The sequence below is a fragment of the Sus scrofa genome, chromosome 13 (genome assembly GCF_000003025.6).
Source record: "Sus scrofa isolate TJ Tabasco breed Duroc chromosome 13, Sscrofa11.1, whole genome shotgun sequence".
In the NCBI taxonomy this organism is placed as follows: domain Eukaryota; kingdom Metazoa; phylum Chordata; class Mammalia; order Artiodactyla; family Suidae; genus Sus; species Sus scrofa.
In genome coordinates, this window is record NC_010455.5 from 44,146,372 (window position 1) to 44,172,554 (window position 26,183).

At 41.3% G+C, this 26,183-nt stretch overlaps 1 protein-coding gene across 41 annotated transcripts in view; it reads right to left on the reverse strand.

Moving 5' to 3' along the window:
• Window positions 1-26,183, reverse strand: part of CADPS (calcium dependent secretion activator) — a 503,292-nt gene that overhangs the window by 166,678 nt on the left and 310,431 nt on the right. For all 41 annotated transcript variants that reach the window (XM_021069125.1, XM_021069167.1, XM_021069161.1 and 38 more), the window contains exon 9: window positions 10,518-10,584. In XM_021069125.1, coding sequence (XP_020924784.1) covers window positions 10,518-10,584 — 67 coding nt within the window. The remainder of the gene's footprint in view (window positions 1-10,517; window positions 10,585-26,183) is intronic.

Consider the following 26,183-nt stretch of genomic DNA (forward strand, 5'->3'; position numbering starts at 1 on the left):
ATCAGTAACTTACATTACAAGGTCTTGATGGGCTTCAAGGGAAACATAAAGCCACTAAGAGTATCATCATATGTGGATATGTAGTATTCTTTGTGCTAAGTAGAATGACCAGTAACATCTTCTAAAAAGGATGAAGAGTGCAAGTTTTGGAGGCAGGGTGTCACATAGGCGCAGGTCCCAATCCCAGCCCTCATAAGCTGTCATCTATGTACCTCAGAGTCCTCATCTGTGTTTTACCTGTGTCTCACTGTGGCTGGAGGATTAATAGAGTGTTGATGGGCTTATCACACTGTGTGTGACACTCACCTAGCAAATATTCAATATATGTATTTATATAAGCAGTTTCCTTGCATTTGGCACTAACATTTAAATAAAATAGCTGAGTAGGTGTATTTGGCTACTAGATTTTAAATCCTTTGAAGGCATGCCAAGAGAGTTATAGAGTTATATGTCATGGTTATATTCTCCTTGCCATAAGTAATACTACCATGTAATGGGCACTCACTACTTGAATCTGACTGGTTCTAGAAAGTTAAGTGTGTATAATCCAGTTAAGAAGTTTTCTTTCTACAAGATTTACGTTATTCCCCTGGACAGCTGACCCCCCAGGTTACATGGCATGACAGTGAACACAGATATTGCTACAGCTACGCAATGATTTTTTTTTTAACCTCTCTGGCAATACAGAGATGATATAGTTTGTTAATGTGATGATTAGCCAAACAGAGTTTCAGACACTCACTCGAGATCAGAAAAATATCACAACAGAAGGGTGTTATTTCAAGATTCAGGCATTTACTATTACTACACGCTTGGGGCTTTTGGATTTTTCCTTTTCTATTTCAGGTCCTTGCTTCTTGGAGTGCTGTAGGCTGCTGCCCCCTTCTGGTAATATTGTTGAAGTTGTTCTGGACAAGTCGGGGTTCAAAGAAACTTGGGTTTATTAGGACCATTTAAATTTGGAATTTGTTAACTTACTTTAGGGGAAAAAATGAGATGAGAAGAAATTATTTATTTTGGAATATTTTTAGTTACTTCAAGGTTGGATTTTCTAGAGCACTTGAAGTGTTTGAGAGCTTGCTGACATTTTTTTTTTTTGAGCTTCCATAAGGCATCAATCACTGAAAGCTACTCCCAAAGAAATGCATGTTTCTCTGCCACAGGATAGTTCTATTTAAATGGTATTTTGATGAAAAGTTAATGAGATAGCAAGTACTGTTGTAATAATGGCATAGAAGAGCCTTGAAAGCATGCTGGAAGAGAGGATGGAATAGAAAGATCTAGTGATCTCAATGAATCCATTGATCTCAATGACCAGAAGGTGCCTGAAAGTGCACTTTGGAGAGAAAAGCTTACGAGAGTCCAGTTTTCACAGTTTTGGGATTTTCAGCTGCTTAGTACCTTCTCCTGGAATTGTGAGATGGAATGTTGGGACTTCTGAAGGTACAATCTTTTTTTTTTTTTTTTTCGTCTTTTGTCCTTTTTAGGGCCATACCCGTGGCATATGGAGGCTCCCAGGCTAGGGGTCTAATCGGAGCTGTTGCTGCTGACCTACGCCAGAGCCACAGCAATGCCAGATCTGAGCCGTGTCTGCGACCTACACTTCAGCTCACGGCAATGCTGGATCCTTAACCCACTGAGTGAAGCCAGGGATCAAACCGCAACCTCATGGTTCCTAGTTGGATTTGTTTTTGCTGCACCATAATGGGAACTCCAGAGGGGACAATCTTTGAGGATTTTTTTTTTTTTCAAAGGTGGCTGGATCTCAGATACACAAGGAACTCCTCAGCTCATTTCCAAACACTAATATAAACTAGGAAAAGGTTTGAAAGAATGTTTCCTAAAGAGTGGACTGAGGCATCTTCAGTAGAGTATGTGTATGTAAAGGGGGGATGAGGTTATACAAATGCACATTCATTAAGTCAGACCAACTGAATCGGAAACTCAGGTCCAGGTGGGCTTCAGGAATATGTATTTTCCATAATTGTCTCAAATATTTCTTAATGCATACTGAAATTTGAGAACTGCAGTTTTAACAAACAGGAACTATCTCAAAACTTTAAAGTTGCCTTGAGTTTCAATATATTTAGAGTTGGGGTATGAGATAAGGGGACAGTCCTTTCTTGTCCCTAATTTGCCCCTCTTCTTCCTCCCACCATGCATGAAAGACTAAAACACTTGGATACACAATAATAAATACATTTTGGAGTTCCCTTCTTGGCGCAGCGGAAATGAATCCGACTAGGAACCACGAGGTTGCGGGTTCCATCCCTAGCCTCGCTCAGTGGGTTAAGGATCCATCATTGCCATGAGCTGTGGTGTAGGTCACAGACGTGGCTCGAATCTGGTGTTGCTGTGGCTCTGGTGTAGGTCAGCAGCAACAGCTCCGATTAGACCCCTAGCCTGGGAACCTCCATATGCCACAGGTGCGGCCCTAAAACAAAGACAAAAGACAAAAAACCCCACAAAAAACATTTTGTCTAAGTCCTCCTTCCTTGCTTTTACAATTGTTCTTTGAGAATGACTCAGCTGTTATTTTTTTTTTTTTTGTCTTTTTGCTATTTCTTTGGGCCACTCCCGCGGCATATGGAGGTTCCCAGGCTAGGGGTCTAATCGGAGCTGCAGCCGCCCGCCTACGCCAGAGCCACAGCAACGTGGGATCCGAGCCTTGTCGTCTGCAACCTACACCACAGCTCACGGCAACGCGGATCGTTAACCCACTGAGCAAGGGCAGGGACCGAACCCGCAACCTCAGGGTTCCTAGTCGGATTCATTAACCACGCGCCACGACGGGAACTCCTCAGCTGTTATTTTTATTGAACCCTGGTCCCTAACCCTTGTCCAAAGCTCACATACAGACATCTTAGAAAAAAGTTCTTAATTTATGGAAGATTCATCCATGCATTCATTCAACAAATACTTTGTGGCTGGGAATATAAAGAGGTACAAAACCAGCTATGGTTTCTGGCCTCACGTCTAGCGGGAGGTAGACATTAATCACATTATCTGAGAAATGTGTAACTTTAATGATGCTAAGTATTAAAAAGAAATGTATGGTACTGTAAGAGCCTGGGGATTTGGTCTAGCTGGGTGGTCAGGAAGGCTCTCATGAGGGAGCAATGACTGCCTGAGTGAAGATGTGAGGTTGAGAAAGATTTTATGAGTGAAGCACAATCCCTGGGGACTAGTGACCATTTTTAATGTAATGTGGTTGTGAAGGAAGGATCACAGAGTCTAAATTCCATATTCTTGATGAACAGCGACACAAAAGCCTTATGGTGGAGCAGAGAGAAAATAAGTTTTGTAGCTATAAAGACTAAGATTTTTATCCTTAGATCTGTTATTTTCTAGCTGTGTGATCTTGGGCAGGTCAGTTAACTGTGCTGGACTCAGTTTTATCTTAAACTGGAGATGATGATAATATCTGTGGGACACATTTTATGTCTATATGTAGAGCATTCATCTCCCTCTGGTAACTAGAGCCTGATTTTCCTTGGGGAACCACCCTCTTTTCCACTGCCAGCCCATTTAGTGTGTCCAAAGCTAATTGTGCCTCTAGCTGGAGGCAGAATGGGTAGAACAGGTGGTCCTGGCCAGTCAGTACCTCCTTAGCTGCAGTGATTGGTTCAGGGATGAGCACATGACCACATCAGGCCAAGAAAGCTTAGTCGGGGCTTCTGCTAAAACTATTGGGCATGAAAAGCTGTTTTTCCTCTGCAGGTGCTAAACTGTTTTAAGTCCTGACCTTCCAGAGTCACTTCCTGGGACTTGCTTGAGGATGAAGCTGGCTTAGAGCAAAGCATAATCAAGAGACTGTATAGATGAGAAGCTAAGTCTTGGTGACTTTGTTTGAGCTCTGGACCTAGCTAGGCCAGAAAACTCTTTAGTTAATAATTTAATTAACTAACCTATATAAATCTTCCTATTCTAAACTTAAGCTAGTTTGGGATGATTGTCATCATTTACAAACAAAATATAAATATAAATGCCCTTTAGGGCAACCGTGAAGTCAAGTGAGAAGAATAAACATTCATCCAGAGTTAACAAATCATTCACTGACTTATAATGTCTTACAATTCACCTTTAGAGTTAACTTATTTTAATACTATTTTCTGGATGGCAACTGTTGTATTATGAGGTATTTTATATTATTAGACAATATCTTATCTCATTCAGATTTAGATTTTTTTTTGGGGGGGGTCATGCACAGGCATATGGAAGTTCCCGGGTCAGGGATTGAACCCAGGCCACAGCAATGACAATGACAAATGCTCCACTGCTAGGCTACCAGGGAACTCTGGGATTTAGATTTTTTTGATGCAGAAAAAGAATTTTTAGGCTTTATATTATCTCTAGGGAATCAGAAATAGGATATGGATTTAGTGACCACATTGATTCTGAGCAAGATGAGTTCTAAGACATTATATATGCATAAATCTTTTTGAGCACAGGCCCATCTAAGCACTTGGAGTCATGGAAGACACCTAGAAGCAGAACACAAGTGTTAGGTTTCACATTGGCTGTCTGTGAGCCATTGACCTTGGACATGTTATTTAACCAGCCTCTGCCCCAGTTTCCTCCAATGAGAAATGGACATAAAACTTGTCCTCACTAGAGCACAGAAGGGTTGTGAAGATCAGCTTGATGACCGCTTTGTAAACTCCAAGGCGTCATATAAATACAAGAAGTTCTTATCATCATTAGAGGAACCAGAGGATACTATGGTCTGTATAACGCTAAATGGGAAAAAAATACCTTGGATATATTTTGGATGAAGACCAACCAAAAAACTGATTTTAATGAGAATCTTTGGGGCATGGGAGAAAAAGATGCTAGAGGTAAAGCTTTCATCACTAGCAATGGTTTGGCTGCAGTTCCTAACAATGGTAATGGTGTGTTTGGTCCTTAGCATGGCCCCGAGGGTTTAGAATGAATTTACCCAGCAATATCTTAACTCAAGGTCCTAGGGACCCATTTTCCCTCAATCTTTGTTAGGATCTGCAGCCATGTTCAGAGGGCATATATTGGAATTTCAAGGAACACAGGTGAGAGGCTTTGTCAGGCCATTTACACATAATCATAATCATCTTTTTAGCTACTCTGATGCTCTAGTCCTTGGAGAACATGAGAGGGTGTGGTCTAAAGGGAATGGGAGACTTCAGTGTGAAAGGGACAATGACTGACCTCTGAGGCAGTGCTTCTCCAAAGCTGGTTTCTGGACCACCTGCATCAGTGTCTCTTGGGCTGCTTGTTAGGCATGCAGATTCCTGAGCTCCATCTCAGAATCTACTCTGCATCAGAGACTTCTGGATGGTCCCTGGGCATCTGTATTTTAAACAACACTCAGTGCAGGCAGGCCTGGACCTACTCAGAGCACATGTGGAGGAACACTGAAGTCTTTGGCATAGAAACACTCTGAAGCTGCTTCATTCCCTTCAGAGATGGCAGGGCAGATTCCAGGCACATCCATCATAATTTCAGCCTTAGTCCTTAAACACGGGAACTGCTGCTTTGGCTCAACACCCCTCGAGGAGTGGCCTTTGTTCTTTGTTAGTGGGAAGCCTGTTTACAATCTAACTTTTGTTTCCCAAAGTAGTAGCTCTGGAAGAGAGAATTTAATACTTCTGCATTACAGACAAAGATGGAGACTACATGCAGATTTTGTGTGTGTGTGTAAGAGAGAGAGACTGAGAGAAAGAGTGAGGGAAGGAAGGAAGTGGAAAGACTCAGGGAGAGGGGAAAGAGACAGAGACAGATACAGAGACAGAGAGATTGGAAAGTATGTGTTGCCAGCTCTTTATAAAAACACTGCCTGAGACCTAACATCTAAATGGACAGGAACAAGCCATCAGCAAGTCACCTTAGGCAGAAGTGCTTCCTGTGTGGCGGTTTGACACTGTCCTCCACAGAGATCCCTCTGAGGCTCCTGGGGAGCAGGGACAGGGTTGGGGGAATCTGCTTCCTTCCCCGGCTCCCTCACCCTTCCCCAGATTTGACCAGACTGGCTCTCCTGTTTTTGCTTCTGCATTCTGAGTTTCTGTGGAATGGTGTGGTGGCTAAGAAGAAACTGAAAATCGTTTGTATGTAAGACTGAATTCAACACTGTAGGCAACTGTGGGCAGTGATTGTCACTGCTTGAACTGTCATCTTTCTCTTCAAGCAACTTGGGATATTTCTGCTTTCCCCGAACTGAGCCAGGATAGAAGGCCATGAACTTCTCTCCGGTACCTCTGTTGACATTGGGGTTGTTTCAAAGGCGTTAAGTTTTTTTTAACCCCTGTAAATGTCATCACTTAAACAGTGAACAGGGAAAAATGAGAAGAATCAAAAAACAACGTTGTGAAGTTCCTGTTGTGGTGCAGCAGAAACAAATTTGACTAGGATCCATGAGGATGCAGGTTCAGTCCCCAGCCTTGCACAGTGGGTTAAGGATCTGGCATTGCCTTGAGCTGTGGTGTTAAGGATCGCAGCCGTGGCTCAGGTCCCGTTTTGCTGTGGTTGTGGCATAGACCAGCAGCTGTAGCTCTGATTCGACCCCCAGCTGGGGAACTTTCATATGCTGCAGGTGCAGCCCTAAAAAGAAAAAGAAAAAAAAAAAAAAAAAAAAAAAAGAAACACACACACACGCACTGAAAAAAACCAAAACCCAATGTTGTATTTTTGAGGCAGACCACCAAAGTTTCTCTTAGACATTGTTGTGGTGAACAGGATAAACATGGAAACAGAATACCTGAGTTCTCCTCCTGGCTCTGCCATTACCTTTATGATGGTGGGGCTGTCATATTACCACTGCAGGCCACAGGAGGTGTGAAGGGGAGAACTGAATTTAGGTTGAATCATAAGGTTTATTTTGGAGGATCCCTTTATCCAATGCACCTCTATGGCTCTTTAAAGTGGACGAGAATCACATGGATATGAAACATCTCGTGAAATGCTTATAGGAGAGATGCTGAGCTTTGGATGGGGTTTGGATGCTCTTTTATGATTTCAGAAGTGAGCACAGAGTTTACTTTGTAGCTGCTGAGTGATTTTTATCTTTTCCTGGTAAAAGGTTCAGTGTGAAGACACTGAAATATCTGTGTTCCAATGGTACTGTCTGAAATAATCATTCTTTTCCTTTTGGTTCAGTATATTGTAGAGACATGGCCTCACTAGTATTTTCAGCACAATTCCTTATTTTTTTTTCCCCCTGTAGAGTTTTTTCTTCTCTAAAAATTTCCCCAAGATAAGAAGCATTTTCCAAAGTGAGAGGTCAGTTACATCTCCCAAGTACTCTGTTATTTTAAAGATTCTCAGAGAAAAGTCTTATGTCTAATAATTGGCTACTGCAGGGTGGGAGGGGAGGATCTTGTCACATGGCAAGGCCACCTGTCCCATTTCCTCTGGGAAGGTGTCACCAGCCACTCTTCAGGCCATTTTCCTTTCTCAAAACCACTTGAAGCATCACCTGGACTCATGCTGTCTTCCTTTTCATTCTTTCTTCCACCAAGAGTCCCCTGAATGGCCAGGCCAGACACTGAGCTGGAGTGTATGTGTGTGTGTGGGTGTGTGGGTATGTGTGCATGTGTATGTATGGTGGGGAGAGGGCAGGACAGCTAGATGAATCAGAAACAGAACTGGCTCTGAAACAACACAGAGTCTGTGGAGGGAGGCCAGGCAGACCCACAAGTGGTTCTATGAAAGCTATGAGGCTACGTGAGAAGCATGGAAAAGGGAGAATCCTCCATAATATAGCACTGCCTCTTCTCATGTCTCTTGTCTCTTCACTTAAAAGCTCTCTTTAGAGTGGATATCACCCATTTTTGCCTGCTCAGCATCCATTTCTTTTTCTGGTAATGGGCATCCTGATTTTGTCTTGGAGACAGCTCCGTGATTCAAGGCGCCATGGTCCGCCCCTGGGAAAGCTGGGTATGTGACAGGGATGGACCAGTCTAACTCTCTCTCTCATGTGACCCTCAAAAGGAGATGCAGGGATAGAGAATGGTCAGAGCTGACTGGTCTTTCAGCCGCACCAGTGACACTGGCCATGGTTCCCACTATCTGAATTTCTGGGACTCCTCTGGGTTGTAGCTTTTTCTTTTTTTTTTTTTTTTTTCCTTTTGTTTTTTGTCTTTTTAAGGCTGCACCTGCGGCATATGGAGGTTCCCAGGCTAGGGATCCGATGGGAGCTGTAGCTGCCATCTACATCACAGCCACAGCAACGTCAGATCCAAGCCCTGTCTGTGACCTACACCACAGCTCACAGCAATGCTGGATCCTTAACCCAGTGAACAAGGCCAGGGACCGAACCCAGCATCCTCATGGATACTAGTCGGGTTCACTAGCCACTGAGCCGTGATAGGAACTCTGGTAGTAGCTTTTTCAACTATCCTATGATACAACAGCCTTCCAATGCACTTAAAAAAAAAAAAGCCCTTAAATACCTGGAGTCCATTTCTGATGTTTGCCTATAAAGAACTCTTACAGAACATTTAGATAACAGGGGTGGCTATGCTGGTATGGGAACAGGGAGTATATGGGAAATCTCTGTACATCCTTCTCAAGTGGTCATAAGCCTAAAACTGTTATTAAAAAAAAATCCTTTAAAAAGAGATTTTGAAAAGAAAAAAAAAAAAAGCTCCAGGCAGGATGGGAGGGAGAGGAGAAAGCTGTGATGAAATTCTGCTCATAGAAACTTAAATCAGCTACTAATCCAGAATTGCACAAGGAGAACTGTTCTAGGCACTAGAAGATTTCAAAGGGTTGTCTTCAGGGGGTTAAAGTCTTGTTACTGAGATAGGACAAAAACTTGAGAAGTTAAATAAAAACAAAAGATGTAACTTCCAAAACTGTGAGATAAGTAAAGGGAATTAAGTAGAAAAAATTCACACACACACACAAGCGCATACTTGCACAGTGCCACCTCCCCCCCCCCCCGCCCCCCGGCCAAACTCTTTGGACATGAGAAACCAGGACTCCTAGTTCTTTTCTAAGACCTACTAATGTGCCCTCCACAAAATAAGCACTCAGTCGATAATGCTCAGCTGATACTCTGAGGAAAAGTCTGTCAGGGTAAAGTGGCTTCTGTCACTTCACTGTAGCTTACTGGAATGGCTGGGAATAATTCCAGAATTTTGCTTTAATTCATTTAAAGTTTTTTCTGTATCCCACAGCAGTCCTGAGAACAAAGATGACCTCTTGCTCACAGCCAGAAGGATGCAGTTTGCCTTAGAGGTACAGGCGAGCCTTGAGTAGATCTGTAGAAGGTCTAGCCTTAGAAGCTCAGGGTTGGCAGAACTTTCAGGACCATGTAGTCCTAAGAGGTGGCTGCTTTATTGTGAGTTTTCAGAGTTGGCAGTGTTTAAAATACTAGTCAGTACTTATAGACAGCACAGTAACTGGGGAAATACCTTTAGTCATGAAATTAAAGATGACTCACATTGTGACATCTTTCAGAGTACAGCAAAATTATTTTTTGGCAGATCGAATTATAGTTTACATGCTCTGATGGAGCTTGTAAATTAAAAAGAGGCAATGGCAGATTCCTTTGTAAACTGAAAAATCCTGATGCAAAAAGCAAACAAACCAAAAAAAAAAAAAAAGAGTGGGGAGATTTTCAAGGACACTTATTACCATTTCTGGATTTTTCCTTAACTTCCCAGGAAAGCAACAATACTATTTCTATATTACCAATGTATTATTAATATCAATATCTGGATCTACATATACACAGATCTTCTTTGCTCCATGGTTAATAAACAGTCCCAACTGGGAAAGCCCAAAGTACATCAAAAAGGAAATTCTGCAGGTCTTAGAGTCTGAGTTACATGAACATCCATGAAACAATGTCTATAGTGATTTGCGTTCAAAAAAAAAAAAAAAAAAAAAAAAGGGAAGGGAAGTTGAGGAACAACACGAAGAGTTTGGTTATTGGAAAAGTCTATGTAGAAAGATATGTTTAGACTGTTAAGTATAATTACCAGGGTCTGAAAGCCTCAGACGTCAAGAAGAGTGGAATGCTCTTCTCCAGGTAATTCAAAATCAAACATGTTAAACAATGAAAACATGTAAAAAAGTCCAAGTAAATTCTGACTTTTCTTAAAATGACTACCTTAGTGTGTTCAGAAACAGGAAATTCTTCTAAACCAGTGTTAATGTCCTTAGTGCCATAACCAGGCACATGCCTGCTTCCTTCCAGGGCTCCTTCATTACCAGCAGGGGTGGGAGTTTACTGCCCCTACGTCTTTTACATATTTCTGTATTGTTAGAATGAAAAAATAACAAGCATGCATTGATTTTTAGAATTTTAAAGTGATGTAAAAATAGGACAAGGAAGACAAGGGAGCTCTCGGGGTACTGGAAATGTTCTATACCCCTCTGAATGGTGGTGGCATGGACATAATATACAGAAGTTCACTAGTTAAATGCTTGAGCTTTGTGCACTGTGGGTAAACTATAGCAATTAAAAGCATTAATTAGTCCTATCAAATCTTTAAAAATGATGGCTCTTAAGACTGATATTAAAGTTGAAGCGTTACCTGCACCAGTACAAAAAATCTTTTTTTCCATCTCTTCCAGACATTCTTACCGATGGCCCATAAATACCTAAAGGAAAGAAGAAAGACCAGAGATGCATTAATGCTTGAGCAAGTGTGCTGTTTAACTGTCTTTACTTTGAAGTTGGGTGCTCATAAACAAGGACATATGCATGGCTTGGGAACAGAAAGCACATTCTGCTGCTGTGTGGTTGAGGATAAGGAACAGCAGGTACGATTTACTTTCACTTATAGAAGGAAATGTGGCCCATCATCAGACTTGACAGATTCCTTGACTGATTCCAGAAAGCACCTTGGAAAATGTTACCTTGTGCCTTAATTTGTTTATGTGCTAGAAGTCTTGTAGGTAGGGAAACTCCTGAAAGCTGTTGCACAGGAGAGAAAAAAAAAGTGCTAAATCTTACAACTCCAACTCTTTCTCCTCTTGTCAAGTCTCATTCAGGAAAATCTTGCCTCGTTTGCTTTTCAGTAATTCTGGCAAACACAGGTACACTACAGAAAGGAAGTTTCAAGTAGACATAGAAAGTTCTCTTTACAACCCTCCCTCTCCCCCAAATGCTCTTCTGTTGGTGGAAATTAATCTTTAGAGAGAATTTTTTAAAAAGATTTTAAATTAATTAATTAATTAATTTATTTATTTATTTTGCTTTTCAGGGCTCCACCTGGGGCATATGGAGTTTCCCAGGCTAGGGGTCTAATGGAAGCTACAGCTGCCAGCCTATGCCTCAGCCACATCAGTGCAGGATCTGAGCCTCATCTGCGACTGACACCACAGCTCACGGCAATGCCAGATCCTTCACCCACTGAGCAAGGCCAAGGATGGAACCCTCAACCTCACGGTTCCCAGTCAGATTCTTTTCCACTGCTCCACTGTGGGAACTCTGAGAGAAAATTTTTTTAAAAGGAGGATTAAGAAATACAAAGCCACACTTCAAAGCTATCTGAAGTTTTTATTTATTTATTTGTCTTTTTAGGGTTGCACCCATGGCATACGGAAGTTCGTAGGCTAGGGGTCCAATCTGAGCTGCAGCTGCTGGCCTACACCACAGCCACAGCAACATCAGATCCAAGCTGCATCTTCAACCTACACCACAGCTCACAGCAATGTTGGATCCTTAACCCACTGATTGAGGCCAGGTATAGAACCCTCATCCTAATGGATACTAGTTGGGTTCGTTGCTGCTGAACCATGACGGGAACTCCTATCTGAAGCTTTTATGATCAGTGTTACTAATTCATTCATCAGTTATTCCATTGGTCTTGTGGATTGACACACGTTGAATTGGCATTGATCAAGGAAGTGAGGCTGCTGGTTTTGAGGCTCTACTAGATCAAATGAGGAAAGATCTGATCATACTCAAATCCTTTCTAATCCTCAAGTTCCAACACTGGCTTTACCTGCTATCAAAAACCATCTGTACAACTTCCAAATCCTCACTTCACCTGGAATCATACATAATTTCCACTTTGGAATATAATGAAGAATGTACCTAATTAAAGTGTACACTGTTTGACAAATATCAGGGCCTCTTAGGAGTGGCTGGTAGCTAAAGTACTTCCGTTTTGGACCAGAGACCCAAGTCACTTGGGTCCTTCTGCTTCTTCAGGCTTACTCACTCCTCAGTCAACAAGGACAGCTGTGAAGTTGCTTATGCTGATCAGACCTCTACTCTTTCAGTCCCAGACCACACTTACTGCCATGGACAACCCAAGACGAAACTCAACCCCCACCCCCTTTTTAGGGCCGAACCTGCATCATATGGAAGTTCCCAGGCTAGGGGTTGAATTGGAGCTGCATCTGAGGTCTACATCACAGCCACAAGCAATGCCAGATCCAAGCTACATCTGCAAGCTGCATTACAGCTTGAGGCAGCACCAGATCCTTGACCCACTGAGAGAGGCCAGGGATCAAAGCTGCATCCTCACAGAAACAATGTTAGGTTTGTAACCTCCCGAGCCACAGTGGGAAGGAACTCCCAAAGATGAAACTCTTGATGGGTTTCACTAGAATGATTTTCATCCTCCTCCTGGCTGTGAGACTGATCCTACCATCTGCAATTCTAGCATGAATTTCCCTGCTGAAATTCCTTCAGTGAATCTCCCCTGCTTACACAAAAGGAGCCCTCATGTTTGGCCATTCACCTGTACTTTCATGATTTATTCCAAATCAGTCCATCTATTGTATGATTGACTTACCTTTTTTCTTTAAATTGATTTAACATAGAATCAATTTGTTTTGAAAGGAAATTTTATATTGTAGCTTTGATATACTCATATTATATAACATACATTAAAATACATAAATAACTGTTTAACTAATATATGCTTGTCTGTGTATCATTGAACAATCTCATGTACCATCAGTGGTAAGAATATACTTGGGGAAATCTTCACCAATAGAGACCAAATGAAGCATCCTGACCTGGTCTAAAAATGTCTTTGTTTCCTGGCTATGCTTCACTTTCTAAATTCAGCTTCTACCCTGAGATTATCTGCAATTTCTGACCACATCATAAAGTTTCAGACCCCTATGAGTTTGCACATGTTATGGTGCCTGGCATACCTTCTCTCTGATCCTTATGTTAAAATTCATACTCTTACTTAACATCATTGCCTTTTTGGGCCCCACAAATAATTCTGCTGGAAGTTACAATGATCACCCTGCTATAATTTGTTTTCGTATTCATTGCTCCTATTGGACTATGAGTTCCTTGAAGGAAGAAAACTTGTTCTTTCCCCCCCCCAAATTCTTTCTAAATTGATATATTTTGATATATGGCAGGTCAATATACATTTGTTATATTTCAGATAGTTTTGAGTGCTGTGTGGTCTTGGGAAACCAGAGCAACCTTTATAAAATCCTCTGATGAGTTTCAGACATTGCATAAAGACACAGACTCCATTGCCAAGTTCTTTGAGTTTGTTCTCTGCACAATCCCAAATAGATCCTATCTATTTCTGTCTTCACTGTTATTCCCCATTTGAGCTTCCATCTACTCTACCTGGGCCACAGCAACAGGCTCCTATCTGGTCTTCCAGCTTTCACTCTAATTCCATTCATTACACAGCAGACAGAGTGATCTTTTAATGGGTTAAACAGATCATGAATACACCCATTCTAAACAAGGATGGGAAACTATCAATGGGTTTTAAGCAGGGGAGTGACACAATTATGTTTCTATTTAAGATGATACCAGTGGCTGCTCAGTGGTTAATGCACTGCAGATGGAATGGTTAAGAGGTAAATCAAGGACACTAATGAGATGGTTACAGTGGTACAGGCAAGAGAGAGGGTGGTGGCTGGACTGAGGTTGAGGTCCTGGAAATGATTGGCTGGTTGGTAAATTTATCAGCCCAGAGGCCAGCATGGTTGGCTCTGGTTACACAGATCAGCTAGACAAGTTCTCTTAACCTTCTTGAAATAAGGCTATTATGTATCCATGGCAGAAATGGACATAAAAGGGAGCCTTAGCCAGGCCTAAGAAGAGACAGGGTTAGTGGCCTGTATGGATTGGGAGTATAATCTTTCTCACTGTTGTTGGGAATGTAAATTGGTAGAACCACCATGGAAAACAGTATGGAGGTTTCTCAGAAAACAAAAAACAGAACTACCATATTATCCAGCAATCCCACTCCTGGGCATACATCCAGACAAAACTATAATTCAAAAAGAAACATGCACCCAAATAGTACCAGCGCTATTCACAATAGCCAACACATGAAAACAACTGAAATGCTCATTGACAGATGAATGGATTAAGATGTGGCACATATATACAATGGAATACTACTCAGCCATAAAAAGAATGAAATAATGCCATTTTTAGCAACATGCATGCAACTAGAGATTATACTGAGTGAAGTATGTCCGAAAGAGAAAGACAAATACCATATATCACTTACATGTGCAATCTAAAATATGGCACAAATGAACCTATCTATAGAACAGAAACAGACTCACAGATACAGAGAACAAACTTGTGGTTGCCAAGGGATGGGGGAGGAGCTAGGAGTTTGGGGTTAGTAGATGTAAACTATGACATTTAGAATGGATAGGCAGTAAGGTCCTGCTGTATAGCACAGGGAACTATATCCAATCTACTAGGATAGACCATGATGGAAAAGAAAATAAAATAAGAATGACTGAGTCACTTTGCTGTATAGCAGAAATTGGTATAACACTATAAATGAACTATACTTTAATAAAAAATTCAAAAAAAGAGCATACGGAGCTCCTTTTGTGGCTCATTGGTTAACAAATCCAACTAAGAACTATGAGGTTGCAGGTTCGATCCCTGGCCTCACTCAGTGGGTTAAGGATTCTGCCTTGCCATGAGCTGTGGTGTAGATTGCAGATGAGGCTTGGATCCCATGTTGCTGTGGCTCTAGTGTAGCCCGGTAGCTACAGCTCTGATTAGACCCCCTAGCCTGGGAACCTCCACATGCCACGGGTGTGGCCCTAGAAAATACAAAAAAAAAAAAAAAAAAAAAAAGAAGCATAGTCTTCTCATTCTATTTCTGCTTGTTAATCTGAGATGTTGGACAAAATGTAAAACTACTTGATGCTATGGAAAACAGAGTTGGGAAAGGTTCCTCTCTTGTAGAGTTGTTGTGGGGGTTAAATGGGATGATGCTGGTGAGGTATGAGTACAAGCAATGGCAGGAAATAGATGCACAATAAATTTCAGCCTATTATAAAACATCCTAGGGGAAAGCATAACATTACTACTAGTTAATAAAAGCTAAATATGTGACAAGAAATCTCCTTGGATATAAGTACCTGGGCAAATAGATGAAATAAAAGATAAATAAAGACAATGGGCAGAAGATTTCATAGTTTTAGTAATGCCTGGTAAAATTTTAACAGTCTCATACCTTTCTGGCAGCTACTACCCATTTTTTCTTTCTTCTAACTTGAACTCACATAAAGAGATGCAAAACAACAAACACAGCTACTACAGCTAATGTGTTTAAGTTTTAACTGATTAGAATGGAAGTAGGAAGAAGAGATCACTTGAACCCATAGGATATAATTCCTATGAATCATTATTTTTTCCTGCATTATAAAGATATTAGTTACTTCTGGGTGAAGTCTTATCAGTCTTTTGTGTTGTGCCAGGAACTTTACATGAATTTACTACACCCACCTGGAGGGGTTAGCTTGAATCTGGAGCCATGCTGCCCAGGTTCCTGTGCGACCTTGGCCAAGTTACTGGACTTATCTCTATTTCAGTTTTCTAATTTCTACAATGGAGATAATGATTATGGTACCTTCTTCAAGTGTTGTTGTGAGGATTAAAGCAGCTAATGAAATATAAAGTCCTTAGAACAATATCTGGCACAAAGTAAGCACTTATTACTAGGTATGTCATTATGTTATTATTCCTATTGACTCTTGAGGAACCTGACTTCAGAAAGTTCAAGTACGTTCCCCAGGGTTCCAAGTCGGTGAGTGACATTGCCAGAACTTACACCCAGAACAGTTTGGTTCTAGAACACCCTCCTCAGCACGCTACTCTTCCTCTTACTATGGATGACAAATGTTGCTTTCTTTATTGAACTAGGAACATGACTGGATATTCTAATCAAAAAGAGAAGATTTCTGGTTGAAGGCTACTGAATGGGAAAGATGAGTGGGAACAGAGAAAAATGAACAACTCTCCTTTGGAAAGTATCATTTGATTTGCAGGAAGGAGGGGCTTTCTCTCTGACATTTTCCTCAGCATTCACTGCTAATTTGGCACAAATCAGGAGGTACCAAAACCAAAAAAAAATTGAGGGCTACACTGTACCATTTCTGCTAGTCAGTTTTGGCTCTATACTTTCTTAGGTTGATGCATGCTCCTTAAACAGAATGTAAAATACCTGAAGGAGATGGAATTCTGCCACTGGAGACATATAGGGGGCTCCCCTCCCCACTCCAGCTTCTCATTCTATAGACAGATCTACCTGTGTGGGAATTAGTGGACCTCAACTCTCTCTTTAGGCCATCTGGGTATATGGGAAGCTGGATTCACGAACAGATAAATTGGCATTCTAATGCAGTGAGAAGAAGTTTAGCCAATGGGTTGCATCTCAAACTCAAGGTGAAAACACCTAGGTGGGAATTCTGGCCTTGCCATTAACTGTCTTTTGGCTTAGCTGCCGCATGCCTCAGTTTAATCAGTAAAGTGGGAATGGCATAGGCTCTACTCCATTTGGTTGTTTTGTTATGACTGATGGACATGATACACGTCAAATTGTTACCACAGTAACTGGCAAAGAATAAGTGCTCAGTAAATTTAGGCATTACACTCATTTGTTGCTATGCTTAGTAGTAGCAGTAGTAGTACTAGTAATAGACTACTAGTAGAAATAGTATTCCTAGTGGAAATTGCATGTTACCAACTTGGTAAAGGATTCACCTTTGGATTTGCTATTTCAATTTGGGTTCAGCTTTTGGGCATATATCTATTAGGAAATAATGCAAGATACACATATTTGGGTTTGGAGAATCAGGTAATATTTTGAATCTTGTAGCATTTTCATAAAACCCAGGCCTCTGGGTCACTGACAATTCTATCATTTACTGGTGGCACTTTAATTACATGAGAGTCCAGAGCAAAGAACTGAGGTCTACAAAGAGATGATGAAGATACACTTGGATTCAGCTCAACTTCACTCCCCAGAGTCTCAAGCAAGTGCCTTTATGTCCTGTTGTCCTGGGACTACTTGGCAGAAGGGCACACAGGATGCTTGTAACTTGGCATCTGTGTGAAAAAACGGGACCATGTTCCTTCATGTGGTGTTTGTGAATATATGTGAAATACTACCTCAGCTCTGTTAGGTAAGTATCTTCTGTGCTTAGTACTAGCTGTGTATATGGTGGGTACTCAATAGCTAGTCTTGGGGACATTTTATTGTATGTCTTAGGGTGTACACTATTGTACCTGGGGATGAGCATCCAGTGCAGGGAGAGCTGAGTATGTGGCCCCTCAGGACATCTGCCAGAATCACCTGTCCCTTACAAAGGGGTAAAGATGGCTGAGAGGGACATGGAAACCAGGGCTGCTGAGCTTCCATTAGCTAGAAGTCAATGAAGAGCCTAGAAATGAGAAGTCAATGCTGCCTGAGTCGAAGTGGAGAGTGAGGCTCAGCCCTAAGGGTCGAGGATGCTGCAACTGTTCTCCTCTGTGTCCCTGTGTCCCTGTGTCACCATGTGCTCAGACCATACCAAGCGGTAACGAGGCAGAGCCCCTTTTTGCCAGAAGTTTTTCATGAGAATTTTTTTTCTAAGAGGAGCAGTCACAATGAGACAAAAACTATTATTCCCACTAGGATGCTTCCCTCCCTTCCTTGGGGCATGAAAGAGAACAAGGAGAATGCTAAGGCTGCAGATGCCTCAGTGTTCTTGCCTCAGCCTGGCAGAAAGACGCATGGACTGAGAAAAGGTGTAAGGTACTCATGAAAGCAAATGACATCAGTGATGACAACCACCATCATTACCAATTCTTTTGTAGCAGTGCCTCTTACCAGGTATCAGATCCTGTTCCAAATGCTTTATTTACATTGATCAACTCATTTAATCCTTACAATCCTCTGAGGCAAGCATTATCATTACCCCCATTTTACGCTGAGCAAAATGAGGTCCAGAGAGGATTACATTCTAGGCAATTGACCTAATTCACATTTAAATATAACAATAGAACAAAGAAGATAAAAATGGGATCATAAGATTATTCAATTAATTTTTTTAAAAAAAGCAGAAAAAGAGGAAAAGGGAATAAAGATGAGATGGGATAAATAGGAAACAAATAGCAATATGACATGAATGTAACCATATTGATGACTATATTAAATAGAAATAGGCTAAATAGGCCAATTAAAAGGAAGAGATCTTCAGGTTGGATTAAAAAAAACTACACCCAATTGTATGCTCCCTGCAAGTAATGCGCTTTAAATCTAAAGACATAAATAGGCAAAAAAAGAAAGGAGGGGAAAGGATTTATGATGCTAATATTTTTTAAAAATCTGGAGTAGCTGTACTTATTAGTGTCATGCAAAATAAATTTCAGGGCTAAGAATAATACCAGGGATAAAGAAGATCATCTTGTAAGGATAAAGGAGTCAATTCATCAAGAAGATACAGTAATCTTGAATGTTTATGTATCTAATAACAGAGCTTCAAATTACATGATACAAAGATAAGTAGAAATGTTAAGCAGAAACAAATAAATTCACAACCATGGTCAGATTTCAACACCTCTATCCCGGTAATTTATAGAAAATCAGTAAGAATTTAGCTATCAACTAACTTGATCTAACTGATCTAATGATAGAAAATAAGCCAACAGGGGGAATAAAATGGAATCAAAAAAATATTCAATTAGGTCAGTTTAGGTGGTTCAGCTGAAAGTCTGTGCCAGTATGACTGGTGTCATGGAGACTTATGGAGAGAGGAGTGGAGGGTGATGGTTTTGAAGGACAAGAAGTCTTGAGCAGGAATTCCCATCGTGGTGCAGTGGAAATGAATCCAACTAGGAACCATGAGGTTGTAGGTTTGATCCCTGGCCTTGCTCAGTGGGTTAATGATCCGACATTGCCGTGAGCTGTGGTGTAGGTCACAGACATGGCTCGGATCTGACGTTGCTGTGGCTGTGGTGTAGGCTGGCGGCTACAGCTCTGATTAGAGACCCCCAGCCTGGGAACCTCCATATGCCTCAGGTGTGACCCTTAAAAAAAAAAAAAGTCTAGAAGAGTGGTATGGCTAAGAAGATAAGAGAAGGGGATTTTAAGAAGTGTGGTTAAGTCTTATAAGCTGTTTTCCCTTTAAGGCTTTTAAAACATAAATGGAAAATCAGAATTGTTTTAAATTACTCCTGCTTGGTGGACTGTGGCTCACCAAATGAATCCAAAATGGAGCCATGGGAAGCTCTGTATATTATTCAAGTTTCAGGTCCTCAGTTAAGTTAATTTCTTTCACTTCATACTGAAAGGAGGAACTCAATTCTAGACCTGGCCCAGATGCTGACTCTGACTTGGGCAAGTTTGTTCACCACTCTAAGCCTCAGTTTCCCTGTTAGTAAAGTGGAGATTCAATCACATTCCTTTACTCAGCAACTAATTTATTGGACTTTTACTACATGTCAGGCTCTCTACTTGCTTCTTTGAACAAAAGAGACAAGTGCCCCTGCTGACAAGGAACTTGAAGTCCAGTGGGGAAGACAGATAACAAAATAATAAATGAAGAAATAGATGTGTGAGATGACTATAAGTGCTCTGGTGAAAAGAAAGCAAAGTAAGAGACAGAGAGAGGACACAGGTGGGCCAGGAAAGGTCTTCTGATAAGGTGCAGAGACATGCAGAAATCTTGGTGAGCTGTGTGGACTTCTGGGTAAGGAAGAAGGGGCATCCACATCAAAGGAGACAGTGAGGACAGGACACTGAGATGGGGGCGTGCTTGAAGGCTTTGGGGAGGAGCCAGGAGGCCAGAGATGCTGGAGCAGTGATCAAGGTTGGATGGCAGTAGAGTACTTATCAGATAGGACCTTGTTGCCATGGAAATTACACTTCTATTCAAAGGAGGTGGGGAATCACTGGAGGCTTTCTAGCATTTGAGTTGCAGGATCTGACTTGTATTTTTTAAAAATGACTCAGGCTTCAGGGTGAGAAAGAGACTACAGGGGGTAAAGGGCAGCAGCGAGAGGCTTATGAGGCAAGTGCAACAAGTGAGGGGAGAAGTATAGGAGGCCTAGATTTGAATGGTCATGTGGAGGTGGAGATGGGAGGCTGAACTTTGAGATCTGCCTTGGAGGTGGAGAGAAGAGAACTTGATGATGGATGAAATGGTAAGAGAGAGCAAAATGTCAAAGATGATTGCAAGGATCTTGGTTTGAGCAACTGAGTAAAGGGAGAGGCCATTTATTAAGATGGAGGGATTAGGAGTTCCCATTGTGGCTCAGTGGAAATGAATCTGACTAGTATCCATGAGGACGCAGGTTTGATCCCTGGCTTTGCTCAGTGGGTTAAGGATCTGGCGTGGCTGTGAGCTATGGTGTAGGTTGAAGTTGAAGCTCAGATCCTGCATTGCTGTGGCTGTCGTGTAGGCCAGCAGCTACAGCTATAGCCTGGGAACCTCTATATGCCATGGGTGGGGCCCTAAAAGGACAAAAAAAAAAAAAAAAAAAAAAGGGATTATAATATTTAGTCCTTGGGAGGCTGTTCCAGGGATTAAATGAGATAATATATGTGAATGCACTTCCTGGACTTGACAACACCCTCTGGATAAAAATGATGAAAAATTAGAAAGCCACTGAGGAGCTGCTCATTCCCACATATTGCCAGTACTCATGTCATAAGGCCAAAAGGCAGTGTTAATGTTCTCACTGATACCATACTTTTCTGTTCAATAAAGTTATTCTGAATGGCCCAGGGGCTCACTGCAGAAACCGCAATCCACCAACAAGGAGTAATTCACAGGAAGTCTGATGGTTCCTTTAGGATTTAATAAACATTAAAGTAGATACAATTTACAGCCTCAACTGTGCTGCTGCTGCTGCTTTTTTTTTTTTTTCCTTTTATGGCCACACCTGTGGCATATGGAAGTTCCTGGGCCAGGAGTTGAATCAGACCTGCAGCTGCCGGCCTATACCACAGCCATGGAAACACTGGATCTGAGCTGTGACCTATGCTCCAGCTTGTGGCAACGCCAGATCCTTAACCCACTGAGTGAGGCCAGGGATCAAACCCACATCTTCACGGAGACAAAGTCGGGTCCTTAACTTGCTGAGCCACAATGGGAACTCTTCAGCTGTGTTTCTTAAAAATTCCTTTCTCTCTCATTCTTGAAGCTGTTTTGATATTCCGACCCTCCTTCCCCATATAATAAGGCTTCGTACAACTATTTTAGGTTTAAATTTTTAAAAAATGTAGTTCACAAACATTTTTATTTTCTTTGAATCATCCCTTGGGTAGCTAAGGGTAAGCACCCCTGATTTAGGCCACAGTGGGTCTGACAGTGTTTGTAAGGCATCCACTGTCCACTTCTTAAAGCTACTCCAAGCCACCCTCATGTATTTCCTGGCAGGGGTGATTTTTAAATGTCAGCCTAGTAAAATGAAATAGCGGCGGATTCCGTTAGATGAATTTCTTCTATTACTTGCAAGGTCAAGTTTGCCTGAAATATGCTAATAATGAATCAACAGAAGAACTACTTCATCCAGATTGTCTGGAGAAATGATGAGAATGTGGGAAATGGGAATGTGACCAATGAGGAAAATGATACCTATGTCAAAAGTTTGCCGTGAGGACTGAAGGAGAGTGTTTGTAAAACTCCTTGTACAGAGCCTCAAAGGGGCTTAGAAAGTGGCTTGAGCTACCCATCTTTTTCAGGAAGTTTTTTTTTTTTTTAAAGCAGTTTAAGCACAGATATATTCATTCACATTTGTTTCTTTCTCTTTTGTCTGCTCTGTCCTCCTTATTTTGCCCTCTTTCCTCCTCATTTTGCCCTCTTTCCCTCCTTCCTGATCACTCAAGCTCTTATTCCTTTGACAAGTATTTACTGAGTATTTATGAGCCGGAGCATTGCTTAAGACACAAAATCTGTTCCTGTGTGCTATAGGAACCTAATGGAATTCTCAAACCCTCTGTTTTGAAACTAGGATGTTTACAATGAAGGGGGAAGAGGTATTAGGGGGAAATTCCATTAAACATTTTTGGAATATGCCAGCAATATAAGAAGAAGGAGGAGGAGTTCTCCTGTGGTGCAGCAGGTTCAGGATCCTGTGTTGTTACTGCAGCAGCATGGGTCACTGCTGAGGAGTGGGTTCACCCACTGGTCTAGCAACATCCACATCCCACAGGGACAGCTCCCCCCACCCCCGAAAAAAGGAGGGAAAGGTGACCTTAGAAACATTTCAGGAACATTTCATGAGATGCTAACTTAATGGAGGTGAAGCTGACTGCCCTAAATCTGCGAATAGTTTGGCCTGAAAACAACACCATGAACATTCTCCAAATCCAAGCCCGAGTTCAGATTTAGGTACCTGGCCTCCATTTGGGAGGGGATCTTTGCTTCCTCTGCAGTTCTCCACACCTGATCCCCTCCAAGGCCCTGACAGGGAAGTATCTACCTCTCACTGGAAGCTTGAGCTTTCTTTGCTCCCTAGAACTCTGAGGTTCTAAGGCCAGGGCGCTGTCCTTTACTCTCTGACCACCTGCTGCTTCCGTCCACTCAGCTGCTGGGCTGCGTGCTCCCCATCCTCATCACACCCCCTTGGACCTCTCACGTGCTTCTGTTTAAACCTGTCTTAATCAGGGGCTAGTCTCTGGTAGAGGGTTTCTAAACTTGCCAAATCTCTAGCACATAGCCAAGCTTCAATTTTCATGAAAGTTTTATCACTTTTAGCCTTCTTATAAACACAAACACCCCCAAAGAGATTGAGACATTTCTCTAACAGGAGGGGTTAAGCAGAATGTAGCTGATTGGCAAATGTTTCTTGCAGAATCCTTGGAAAACAATCCATTGCCTTCCATTGGTGAAACATTCCTCCATTCAGAGTTAAAAGGCCCAATGCCTTTCTAAGTGGTCACATTTTTTGTGATGGTAGGGCCCAGCAATTTAGTTCAATAGGCCAAGGCCCAGCATAGACCCCAGCTGTCAAAAACACTTTCTATATAAATCGTTGCCTTGAGTGGTACAATAAAACTACCTATTCTTTTTTTTTTTTTTTTTTTTTAATTTTATTTTCCCACTGTACAGCAAGGGGGTCAGGTTATCCTTACATGTATACATTACAATTACAGTTTTTCCCCCACCATTTCTTCTGTTGCAACATGAGTATCTAGACATAGTTCTCAATGCTATTCAGCGGGATCTCCTTGTAAATCTATTCTACGTTGTGACTGATAAGCCCAAGCTCCCGATCCCTCCCACTCCCTCCCCCTCTCATCAGGCAACCACAAGTCTCTTCTCCAAGTCCATGATTGATTTTCTTTTCTGAGGAGATGTTCATTTGTGCTGGATATTAGATTCCAGTTATAAGTGATGTCATATGGTATTTGTCTTTGTCTTTCTGGCTCATTTCACTCAGTATGAGATTCTCTAGTTCCATCCATGTTGCTGCAAATGGCATGATGTCATCCTTTTTTATGGCTGAGTAGTATTCCATCGTGTATATATACCACATCTTCCGAATCCAATCCTCTGTCGATGGACATTTGGATTGTTTCCATGTCCTGGCTATTGTGAATAGTGCTGCAATGAACATGCGGGTGCATGTGTCTCTTTTAAGTAGAGCTTTGTCCGGATAGATGCCCAAGAGTGGGATTGCAGGGTCATATGGAAGTTCTATGTATAGATTTCTAAGGTATCTCCAAACTGTTCTCCATAGTGGCTGTACCAGTTTACATTCCCACCAACAGTGCAGGAGGGTTCCCTTTTCTCCACAGCCCCTCCAGCACTTGTTATTTGTGGATTTATTAATGATGGCCATTCTGACTGGTGTGAGGTGGTATCTCATGGTAGTTTTGATTTGCATTTCTCTTATAATCAGCGATGTTGAGCATTTTTTCATGTGTTTGTTGGCCATCTGTATATCTTCCTTGGAGAAATGTCTATTCAGGTCTTTTCGCCCATTTTTCCATTGATTGATTGGTTTTTTTGCTGTTGAGTTGTATAAGTTGCTTGTATATTCTAGAGATTAAGCCCTTGTCAGTTGCATCATTTGAAACTATTTTCTCCCATTCTGTAAGTTGTCTTTTTGTTTTCTTTTGGGTTTCCTTTGCTGTGCAAAAGCTTTTCAGTTTGATGAGGTCCCATGGGTTTATTTTTGCTCTAGTTTCTATTGCTTTGGGAGACTGACCTGAGAAAATATTCATGATGTTGATGTCAGAGAGTGTTTTGCCTATGTTTTCTTCTAGGAGTTTGATGGTGTCCTGTCGTATATTTAAGCCTTTCAGCCATTTGGAGTTTATTTTTGTGCATGGTGTGAGGGTGTGTTCTAGTTTCATTGCTTTGCATACAGCTGTCCAGGTTTCCCAGCAATGCTTGCTGAATAGACTTTCCTTTTCCCATTTGATGTTCTTGCCTCCCTTGTCAAAGATTAATTGACCATAGGTGTCAGGGTTAATTTCCAGATTCTCTATTCTGTTCCATTGGTCTGTCTGTCTGTTTTGATACCAGTACCACACTGTTTTGATGACTGTGGCTTTGTAGTATTTCTTGAAGTCTGGGAGAGTTATGCCTCCTGCTTGGTTTTTGTTTCTCAGGATTGCTTTGGCGATTCTGGGTCTTTTGTTGTTCCATATAAATGTTTGGATTGTTTGTTCTAGTTCTGTGAAAAATGTCATGGGTAATTTGATAGGGATTGCATTGAATCTGTAGATTGCTTTGGGTAGGATGGCCATTTTCACAATATTGATTTTTCCAATCCAGGAGCATGGAATATCTTTCCATTTCTTTACATCTTCTTTGATTTCTTTGAGTAAGGTTTTATAGTTCTCGGCATATAGGTCCTTTACCTCTTTGGTTAGGTGTATTCCGAGGTATTTGATTTTGTGAGGTACAATTTTAAAAGGTATCGTATTTTTGTATTCCTTTTCTAATGTTTCGTTGCTGGTATACAGAAATGCAACTGACTTCTGAATGTTAATCTTATATCCTGCCACTTTGCTGAATTTATTAATCAGTTCAAGGAGTTTTGGGGTTGAGTCCTTAGGGTTTTCTAGGTATAGAATCATGTCATCTGCATACAGTGACAGTTTGATCTCTTCTCTTCCTATATGGATGCCTTTGATTTCTTTTGTTTGTCTAATTGCTGTGGCTAAGACTTCCAAAACTATGTTGAAGAGCAGTGGTGAGAGTGGGCATCCCTGTCTTGTTCCAGATTTGAGTGAGAAGGCTTTCAGTTTTTCCACATTGAGGATTATATTTGCTGTGGGTTTATCATAAATGGCTTTGATTATATTCAGGAATGTTCCCTCTATACCCACTTTGGCGAGGGTCTTGATCATGAATGGATGTTGAACTTTGTCAAATGCTTTTTCTGCATCTATTGAGATGATCATATGATTTTTGACTTTTTTTTTGTTAATGTGGTGTATGATGTTGATTGATTTGCGTATGTTGAACCATCCTTGTGAACCTGGGATGAACCCAACCTGGTCATGGTGTATAATTTTTTTGATATGTTGTTGGATTCGGTTGGCTAAGATTTTGTTGAGAAGTTTTGCATCTATATTCATCAATGATATTGGGCGATAGTTTTCTTTTTTGGTGGTATCTCTGCCTGGTTTTGGAATGAGGGTGATGGTGGCCTCATAGAATGTCTTTGGGAGTATTCCTTCTTCTTCAACCTTTTGAAAGAGTTTAAGGAGGATGGGCACCAATTCCTCTTTATATGTTTGATAGAATTCACCTGTGAAGCCATCTGGTCCTGGGCTTTTATTTGTAGGGAGTGATTTTATGACCTCTTCAATTTCATTTCTAGTGATTGGTCTGTTCAGTTGGTCTGTTTCTGCTTGATTCAGTTTTGGCAGGCTGTAAGATTCTAGAAAATTGTCCATTTCTTCCAGATTGTCAAACTTATTGCCATATAGTTGTTCATAGTATTCTCTTATGGTTTTTTGTATTTCTGCTGTATCCGTTGTGATTTCTCCTTTTTCATTTAT